Genomic DNA, 10317 nt, shown 5'->3' with positions numbered 1-10317 from the left:
GGCCCCTGGCTTGTAATATAAAGCTTGTATTATTTTATTTTGTGTCTAGAGTTGTGTTGTGATATCTTCCCGTGAGTCCTTGATCTTGATCGTAAACATTTGCGTGTATGATTAGTGTACGATTGAATCGAGGGCGTCACAGACGTCACCCTCCCCCTGGCGCGCCACGGCGGGCTCTTCCTGCCGCTCATCATGCTCGCCTCCACCCTCGCCGTGGCGCTCCTCCTCCCCAACTTCCACGCCGTGCAGCCCCTCGCCGCAGCCGCGCTCCGGGACACAAACAGATAACATATGTAGGCTGACTTGAGCAAAGAAGATCACAAGATGAAAAAATTAATCATCATCACAATAAAATAACTCTTTCTCCTCAATCTGCATAGCAGAGCATGAATACGCCCAAATAGTTACATAATTTGCCTCCTTTCCATATACCTAGATAATTAGATTTCCTTGAAGGAAGAGTCTGTAAGAAAGGAATATGTAGAAATTAGAAAACCAACATAAAGCAAACTGACATTCATCTATCCTTACCAATTGAGGTGCATTAGTGAGAAAACCGAAACTTCTTACCATGTTGCTTGTGCAAGTAGCAGGCTTCCTAGGTTTGAATCACTCGAAGAGATGAATGGCCAAATCGCTGCAGCTGCTCTGTTCTGCTGATTGTGCGGGAGGACGAAGTGGTGAAGACACAGATGTGGGGACGGATTGCATCACCAATTCGATAGCCAAAAACGACTAATAAATTCCATCTTTATAAACAACAATACGGGTTTGCACACTTGTAACCTTCGGCCAGTGTGTTGCAACAGGAGAAAAAATAGTTCTTCTCATGTCTCTGCCTCGGTAAATAGATTTCAAATAATGCCTTAATATTCAATCTTGCATATCAAAATAGGGAGAAAAGGTAGTTCCTACCTCCCAGGTGGTAGGGTTGTCAGCACGGACTCCACAAACTTTTCGGGTTCGATTCCAACTTCTAACTGCGCAACTGGCTGAGCATGATCGACATGTCCATTCATTGAGTCATCCTCGCCATAGCGAGTTCGTATGGGCATTCCTTAGAGAACCCAACCTGCTAGTCGTCTTCACTCTTCTCATTCAATTCTTGAATTTCTCATGCCGTGTAATACTCATCAGGCCTAAAAAATATGACAAAAGATGTAGGATTCAGAGTACAGATCTTTAGAAAGATAACTTTTCTTTCAAAACAAAAGCCACATGTGAACCAAACTCTTCTTTCACAACAAAAGCCATCTGAACCAAGTCTGATGCCCACTAAAAAAACACTATGTTTAATGCATGCAACTCCAAGTGGAACTTATGCAGATAAACGAAGCAACATGATGATAGAAATCTGGAGATGGCACTAATTGATCTAGTGGGTCTCATCTGTAGTTTGTAGGTAAATAAGCGGACCCAAGTGAACTTGATGTCCTAGATAGTTTGTACAAATGCTCATATTGCCAGACTGCTCCTTTGAACCAGGCCGAAATACATATTGCGAATTCATGCGGCTGTACCACTCACATAACATGTGGAATTTAGATGGGCAGAAGAACATCGTATAGGCACTTGCAATCGAGATTCCCTAAACCGTGAACCACGCAGCTGCTGCGTTGTCATTAGTTACCAAATGGCAGAGGAGAGTAGAGGTAGCAGCAATAATGTGGACTCTAAAATACTCTAGCCAGAACACTGCCCCCGCACCTTGCTCATCTTATTACTCATTACAACCATCTGGATTCATTTGTCCTAACAACTAAGCAAGCATTGGAATCGGATCAGATGTAATGGAAAACAAAATGCTTAACCATGCATTAGATTCAGTCATAAAAACTTGTTCTTTCTGTCTTTCTTAATATATGGGCGTGTAGGTCTCCTGCGTATTCCCAAAAAGAATTTAGATTCAGTCAGACGCAGAACATGAAAAAGATAAGAGTTGCAAGAATCACAATACCTGGGACTCAATAGTTTCTTCACAAAAGTACCCATCAAACCAAGATTTAATATACCATCAAGAATGCCTGCCATAATTTCCTCAATCATCAAGAATTCCTGCCAATGCCCTGTTATACCATCAAGAGATTTAATAGAGCTATCTTGAGATCAGGGGATGGAGTTTGGAGCCACTGCTCGCTGAAGGTTTATGGTATTATCGGACATTCAGTCATCTCAAGCACATAACCTACTTGCGCGGGGCAGTCCGCGCCTCCAGTCCATAATGTGATGCAACAGACATCACCAAACGATCTCCGGGGATAATGGAGTGATGGTAGCTTGCCTAGTTTAGTAGCCCCCTGTTGTCGGTCTCCGACCACCCTCATTCCTTTACAGATGTCGTCATCCGGCCACGGACGACAACTGACCGTTGCTGCTGAACTTGGCCTCCAATGCTTCCTCTAGCCGCCTCCTTTATTTTGGAATATCTGCAGCATAGAGACCAACATGATCGTTTACCCCATGTAAACTGCAATTTGGAAGAATGCATATGTCTACACAATTATTTCCATTGTATACATGGAAGTAGCGATGCATTGACTATTGTACCTGATTAAAAAAGTAATGAGTAACAGCTCAAATAAGACATCAAGAACATTGAACCTGATATTCAATAATGGGCAATGCACATGATTAACTTGTGCTACTTGCGCTCCATCAACCGTGTAATATCATTCTCACCTTCAACAATTACCGGAACACAAACAAATCAAACCTGACCCTAAATCTGCCTCTGTAGCCAATAGGAAGAAGCATCATCACTCACCTCGCCAGCGTCTGCAGCACTTGAGATCCTCTACGCATCTCTTGTCCACCAACGCTGCCTGTGCACGCTCACATCCCCATGTTGACCACCATGGTTGAGCCTGCAGCAGTAGGGGTGGGGGCGGAACAGGGAGTGAGGAGGGAGATGGCGAGGGGCAAGATGGAGAAGAGGGGAGTATGGAGCGCCGGCGGGCATGTCATCCACCATAGTTGGGCCTGGGGGAGTAGAGGTGGGGGAGAAGATGGAGAAGAGTGGCGGACGGAGCTCCGGCGGGCAGGCCGGAGGGGCGGCGGCTCCAACCCTAGCTTGTTCGTGTGTGGGTCAAAGAAGGAGATGGGTGAGAGGAGTAAACAGCGAAACGTTTTTTTACAACACGGGCCGATGATAGAGAGGGAGTCGGGCCAGCGATAGCGAAGCAGACAGGGCAAGCGGCCCACACGTGAACGGATAAAATTCTGGAATTAAACGTTTTTGGATGAAATAGTACCACCTCGGATGTAGAAAATAATATAGGTGAAAAAACTGAAAGCGTAAATTCATGGGGAGAAGCGTATTGTGATGGTGAACCCACGGAGTCAATCCGTGCTTTATTATTAGGGAATAGACTAGCAAACATGCCCGTGCGTTGCAACGGGTCATAAAAATTCTAGTAGTTCAACAACAATTCTCTCTCTCCCTCTCCCTTGCCGCCACCAGAGGGTGCGGCCAGGCAAAGCTCGGCCCACGCCAGTGCTGCCAAGGTTCATTTCTCTTCACTCGGCAGTCGGCGACATGGGACATGGCAGGGCGGCGTCCTTCTGCCGGTGGTGGGCGTTTGTCGGATCGGTCGGCCAGATTTCCTTGGCTGCTTGGGCAGAAGGTCCTAGTGGACGACGGTCGTGGCGTGAGGTGGTTCCCGGTGCCCCTCTCGTCAGATCTGTGGCGGACTATCATAACATGCGGTTCTCTTCATCGGCTGCTCCAGATCTCCGGCGTCCGTGCTCGGAGGTGTTGGTGGTTGGCCTGGTTGGTGACGGGGTGGAAGCTTGTCTAGGGGAAACTTCTGGCCGACAGCGGCGGCCACATCGTCGATGGCACTCTGGGGGTTATTCCCTTTCTTGGTGGCAACGATGAGGTAAACTCCGATCCTCACTACTCCCTAGTTCCCCATGAATGAGCGGCGGCGGCGGCGCCATGGCGTCATCACCTTCTTGGAGGTTCCATCTTGGGCATTAGATGGAGGGTGTGCGCGGTGAGCACGGATGGTTCCCGATGCCAGAGTTGGTGTGGTGTGGCATCTACCGCATCAACGACGGTGGATCTCGGCGGTGTGGCACAGCGGGGTCTCAACGTTGGACATATGTTGGTGGACGCGCTCAGGGTGAGGCGATGTCTAGCGTCATGGTGGCGTCGAGGTAGTTGTACATGGCAAGGTCAATGCATGAATCTCTCCAGAAGTTGGGACGACGGAAAATGGCGGCGGCGGATCTGGAGCGTGCGCATCCAATGCACGGTGTGGATCTGCTAGACCGGTTGGTAATCACGGCTTGCCGTGGGGCGACTTGGTGAGACTATCGGATTAGATGGTGTGCATTCATGCATGGTCGGGGCACATCATCAAGCTAATAGGTGTAGTGACGTAGTTCGCCCGGACGATGGCTTGGTGTTAATTAATGAATTCATTCTTGTACTACTCTGTTGAATAATGTAATAAATATGATTGTGTGCATCGTTTGATGAAGAGGTCAGAGTATTTTTATTTAAAAAAATACACATAGTAGTATATATAGCACATAAGCTAGCCTAATCTGGTACTAATCCAACACGATGATTGCACCGTATAGGAGCAGCACACCGCACCAGCGTTAGGATTGATGGGCTGTCTTTTGTGTGTGGGCGTAGGCCCGCCCATGGGGCTAGACAGGCCCAGCCGAGGATGTGCCGGAAACGGATCGAGCGAAGAAGCCAGCCACTGTCAACGTACAATATTTTTTTGAACGATCGTGCAACATAAGATTAGTACCACCTCATTTATATTACGATTTTGTCTATACAAATTATAAAAGCGTATTATGACATGAGAAAAAAGCGTATTGTGACGGTGAACCCACGGAGTCAATCCGTGCTTTATTATTACTAGCAAATATGTCCGTGCGTTGCAACGGGAGGAAAAACTATCAAACTATGCGGGAGTGGTAGATAATGGCTTTTAAAATGCCAAGGTGAGATAAGGGCTTTTAAAATGTCATTTCAAAAACTATGTCTAAGTGATGTCATGATGAGATAAGAGACTTTTGAAAAGTCATTTCAAAAAAAAGTGATGGTTTGACCATGATTTGATTTCCTAAGGCGCCACAACGAATTAGTTTTGGCTGAGTAAACTGCATTGATGAACCCTACCTAAGCTAGACTGATGAATGATGTATATAATCTTGACCTAGCGTAGCGGTGGTTGTCATAACAATTACCATGGTACCAGAATAAACATAGCTGTGTATGGAGGCAAAATAGACATTTAGTCATTTTATATAGGTTACAAAAACTAACCCATAGAAAATTGTGTCAATATTTTTTGGCTTCAGCGTCGTACGAAACATGGAAACCTTTTTTTTACCCGATGCGAGGGACTAAATAAAATCATAAATTGACCTCTACAGATCCCCTATTAAAACTTCGACGCAGGCGATGTTTCGTTTTGTTCATCATTTACGGGCCTGTTTTAATTTTGGAAACATTTCAAAAAAATCATGTATATTTTTTTTCTAATTCAGAATGTACTTTGAATACTGGATTTTTAAAAAAAATCATGTTTTTTTCATGAACATCTAGTTGATATTGTGATTTTTTTTATGATATGCGATTTTTCTTTGAAATCATGAACAATTTATGATTTCTCAATAAATCTCGCAGCTTTTTGAAATTTGGTTCTTTTGAAAATCCTGAATGATTGTAAAGAATGAAAAACAAAAACAGAATTAAAAAGGTAAAAAGCAAAAAACGAAACAGAAAACAGGCGCAACCAGCCGCACATGGGCCGGCCCATTAGCGCGTCGAGGAGGAGGAGGCACGCCATGTACATTTTTTTTCTAATTCCAGACTACTGGATTATTATTTTAAAATCATGATTTTTTTATTTCATGAACATCTATTTGATATTCCGAATTTTTTCTATGATATGCAAAAAATATTTTGAAATCATGAATATTTTATTACTTCTCAATAAATCCCGCAGCTTTTCGGAATTTTATTCTTTAAAAAATCCTGAATTAATTTAAATAAGAAAAAATAAAAACAGAAATAAGGAAATAAAAAGCAAAAAAAAGAATAGTAAACAGGCCCACCCCCAGCCAATTATGGGCCGGCCTATTAGCGCGCGAGGGTGGAAGACCTGCGTGGCAAAAAGGTGTAGGAACCAGGGATCGAACGCTGGTCTCCTGCGTGGTAGGCCGACGCCATGGCCATTGCGCTACCGGAGGATTGTGTAATATAAGTGTATCGCCTTGTAAGAAATAAACCCGCGGTGATTTTGAAATAAATCCGAATCATGTTACTTATGGATGGCATGGCGGGTAATTTATGCCAAATTCGAGGGCAATTTCTATGACGGACGACCAGAAGCACTATTTGCTTTATTAGTAGGTAAAGATAAAGACTAGTACAAATGCCCGTGCGTTGCACCGGGCAAAAAAAGGGCACAATCTGCTTCATGTGCCATTGTGCATCATTTTTATGTCCAATTTAAATAAACATCGATAATTAGGTTAATTTTGGTAATTTTCTTATTTTTAATAAAAGTTAATTCACATTTTCGTAAAAATTGAGACACTATTTGTCTTGTCCCAAACAAACACTTGCAGCATTAGTTTACAAAGAACATCTAGAGCATTAGTATCAGAAGACTAACCTCAACATATACACATGCTCTTCCTATGCCATCACTCTAGAGAAATTGTACAACCAGAAGGGGATAAACCATGCTGCTAGCTGTTATAGTTGGACATACAAGTCATTGTACTCTAGAAGCTAAATAGCAGAGGTAATGCTCCATCAACGAAATTCCAGTGTCACAGTCTCACAGATGATCATTGATGTGTTCTTGCACATCTGGCTGCAGTGAGATCTGGGACCATCTTTTCTGGTCCTGCCATTTCAGTTTCTCGTGTTGGTGATCCATTGAAATCCCCTGGGCACCGGCTTTGACCCCGACCTGCTTATCTGGGATGCCAAGATCATTTTCTGCAAACCCTTCTCTATGGAGGACTTCATTGCAGCTGGCTGGAATAGTTGAAAGCAAAGGAATGTGAGGGACGGCCACATGAAAGAATTCATGTGAACATATCAGACATGGTTGCTTTGATAGAACATTCTTCTGAACGAAGCAGGTTGTACAAAGACTACAAACAAAGTACCCCATCCGTTTCTAAATAAAGTCTTAGAAGATTTTTCAATATGGACTACAAACGGTGGAAATGGGTGAATCTCACTTTAAAATCCATCTATATACATCCTTATCCATGTGATATTATGCACTATAGTTTAACATTTGTAATAAAGTTGCATTAATTATTATTTTCAGAGTCTGAAGTTTGCACGTTAAAAAGCCCTCTTAGCGTTCTTTATCTGATGGAAGATTAGTTTGGAATAGTTTGTGAATCAATTTTTATTTTTTACTTTTTTCTGAAAAACATGAATATTTCTTTGTTTTTAAAAGTGAATGTTTTATTAAAACTCGATTTTTTTAGGGAGAACATTATTTGAATGTTTTTTAAATATTGTGAATACTTTTTATTTTGGTTTTTAAGGAAAATTTGACCAGTTTTTAGAAAGTGTGAATAAATATATAACTATGTACATTTTTTTAACTATTTTTACTATGTTGATTTTTATCAATAGAGTTTGTTGCTTGGTTGGGAAGATTCTTTTTATTTTTTTTCATCATTTAGGCTTAGCCAATAAAAAGCACTTCACGTACACACTTCACTTACAGATAAAACACACTCTCTTTTTCTATATATAAAAAAAGACACCCAAACTCATCTCCCTTCCCCCGTTTTCCATTCTCAAGAGTCCCCCTGCCAGAGACCAATTCTCTAGATTTCTTTCCGTAATTGCTATTATATTGGCACACCCTATACTAATAAGCACCCCCACCAATTTACCTTGAAGCAATTGTAGGTCCCCTGCAATGTCTGCAGCTTGGAAGATGGCATGAACCACTGGATCTCTGCTAGAAGCGTCGGAAACATGTCATGAGCCACCGGTGAAGGCTTCTTTAGCGTGGAGTTCGCTCCCGATGATCCTGAAACCCAAAATTTCAATGAATAATAACATGAGATCCAGGCACATCTCGGAACAATTACAACACCAATTCAGACAGAGCACTCACTAACCTTGCATCTGATGGAGGTTGGGACACTTGAAGCTGACGACGTACTCTGGGAGGATCCTCATGTTCATGTCCTTGCCCCAAACAACATACCACTGTGGATTCTGCATGTTGTCGATGGCACTGTCGTAATTGTCACTGCTGGGGTGGAGCTTGGAGGACCCGGCCGGGATGGCCTCTGGCCGGCCCAACAGAACACGGCACAACATGATATGCGCCTCGCCGTTCTCATCTGCATTTGCTAGCATTGCACTGCATAAAAATGATTTCATACTCGTAAGTTCCTTTATGCACTGCTTCACAGAACATTCAGAACATATTTCATCACCCGGACTCTAGGTAGCAGGAAACATGATTTAGTTTTGCTCGTATTCCACCCTTCCACAAACCATTACCCAATCAAATTACTGCATTCATAGATAAACTAATACTGTCGTTCATGCAAACTTGTTTCCCCATAATTTTTGAGCTAGGAGTATGAATCAAGATATAGAAACCAAAGGCTAAAATAACATGGAATCAATTATATTATGGGTCGGAGGGATAATATGAATGCAATTTGGAACAGATCCTGAATTGGTAACTGTGTCTGATAAATTATCCTACAGCTATATGCCTATATTCATGCTTGCCATCGATCAAAACCACAAATTCAGAACTCTGACCTGACCTGGCATAAGGAGACCGAGGCGGCGAGAGGTGGACGTCGTCGCCGTGCGCGCGATGGAAAAGGACCCGGTTGTTCATCCTGCCGAACCCGTACTCCACCGCCGCCGCGGCCACATCCACCGATGGAGCGCCATACCACGCGAACTTGGCATTGCCCCCGTCGGCGCCGCGCGCAGCGGCTAGGAGCTGGCCCTGCATCTTGTCGCTGCTCTCTTTGGACCTCTCATCCACCCCGGACGAGGCCCCGTACTCCAGCTCAGGCTCGCCTCTCTTCCTCTTCATCCCGCTCTCTGGAATAGGGAAGAAGCAGATTTTCAAAAATGAAATCTATTGTTATAGCCCTCAAAAAGCAAAAATAAGCAAATTAATTTTCTGATCACAAACACACCGAGATAAGATAAGCATGCCTTATTTTTCTGAATAGAAACACAATGACATAAGAGAATCTAAATGAGGCATCATAAATTAATTTTCTGAATACAAACACCATGACATGAGAGAATTTAAATGAGGCATCATGCCATCACGAGCCGAGCGATGGAAACTTTCTGGTTAGGATTAGAAACATGGTTGATTCTGAGAAAAAAATGTAGGAGATGAAACCTCCCTTTGAAGAGAAAAAATGTGAGAGATGATGATTCCTGATCTCACTGAGTTTGTGCAAGCTGTACAAAAAACATTCACATAAAACTTGTAATCAAGTAGTTGTAGTGCAACCTTCAATGTTTGGCCGGCAGCTAGAATATTAAATGAGAAGACAATGATCTTTTTTGATTATTTGTCACAGTACTGCAGCTAATCACCCTAGAAGGTCTTTCTGTAGTAGGTTAAAGAAAATTCAGGTTGACGCTGAAACATCCACAATAAGAACCTCGCTTTCAGAATATGCTTTTAGACAAAGAGCACAAGACCAGCTTGCCAATGTTGAATTTTTCGATTTCCTAGCTTATAGCAGCACAGACTTCATCAGATTAAAGTAAAACAGCTTCGGCTTCTACCTGTTTGATCAAACAGAGTAAATCATGTCACTATCCGGACCAGATTTCATGACTTCGCATGAACCGCAAATCACATGGTAGATCAGACAATCACCTAGCATGTTGTAGGCATACATAAGAAAATATGCTCAAGGGATTAAATCAAATGAGAGAATGGAAGAGGCAAATCAGGAGAGAGAGGGGGAGATAGCAGTACCGAATGCATGGATGTAGCCTTGCCATGGCAGCCTACACATCAGGCCTGCTGCACGGGGAGTGCTTGAGAGTGGCAGGAGATTAGGCTGGATTGAGGACTCCACCACGTCGCTGCTCTCGTCGGACCTCTCATCCACCTCGGACGAGGCCCCGTCCCCCAGCTCATGCTCGCCCCTCTTCCTCTTCCTCCCGCTTTCTGGCACAGGGAAGAAGCAGGCCCCGCGGTCAATCCAGCCCATGGCGACCACCTCGGCGGTGCCAGCGTCGATGCGCACCATCCACAAGAAGTCGAACAGGAACTCCCTGCCTCCATACGCGGCCTCTGC

General features: G+C 43.6%; 1 protein-coding gene and 2 long non-coding RNA genes across 5 annotated transcripts; all 3 read right to left on the bottom strand.

Moving 5' to 3' along the window:
* Positions 1 to 577: 577 nt before the first annotated feature.
* On the bottom strand, positions 578 to 3125 carry LOC123172167 (uncharacterized). 3 transcript variants are annotated; one of them, XR_006485503.1, is made up of 4 exons: positions 2765 to 3125; positions 1958 to 2426; positions 916 to 1139; positions 578 to 835 (listed from the first exon to the last, which is right to left on the bottom strand). It is a non-coding gene; the product is annotated as an uncharacterized lncRNA (long non-coding RNA). The 3 variants fall into 3 exon arrangements; XR_006485502.1 differs by having other exon boundaries at positions 578 to 1139; positions 1958 to 2066; positions 2190 to 2426; XR_006485501.1 differs by having other exon boundaries at positions 578 to 1139.
* Positions 3126 to 6606: 3481 nt separating this feature from the next.
* On the bottom strand, positions 6607 to 9011 carry LOC123172165 (probable inactive poly [ADP-ribose] polymerase SRO2; the record flags this gene model as incomplete). The annotated part of the gene is made up of 4 exons (XM_044589180.1): positions 6607 to 7018; positions 7903 to 8042; positions 8134 to 8381; positions 8800 to 9011. Coding segments are annotated over 4 exons (726 nt in total), but the record flags the coding sequence as incomplete, so codon positions are not given.
* A 2-nt stretch (positions 9012 to 9013) lies between these two features.
* LOC123172166 (uncharacterized) lies at positions 9014 to 10093 on the bottom strand. Its single transcript, XR_006485500.1, has 3 exons — positions 9993 to 10093; positions 9797 to 9890; positions 9014 to 9088 (listed from the first exon to the last, which is right to left on the bottom strand). It is a non-coding gene; the product is annotated as an uncharacterized lncRNA (long non-coding RNA).
* Positions 10094 to 10317: the final 224 nt, after the last annotated feature.

Source organism: Triticum aestivum, unplaced genomic scaffold (genome assembly GCF_018294505.1).
Source record: "Triticum aestivum cultivar Chinese Spring unplaced genomic scaffold, IWGSC CS RefSeq v2.1 scaffold9505, whole genome shotgun sequence".
In the NCBI taxonomy this organism is placed as follows: domain Eukaryota; kingdom Viridiplantae; phylum Streptophyta; class Magnoliopsida; order Poales; family Poaceae; genus Triticum; species Triticum aestivum.
This window is presented reverse-complemented; position numbering and strand designations above follow the sequence as displayed.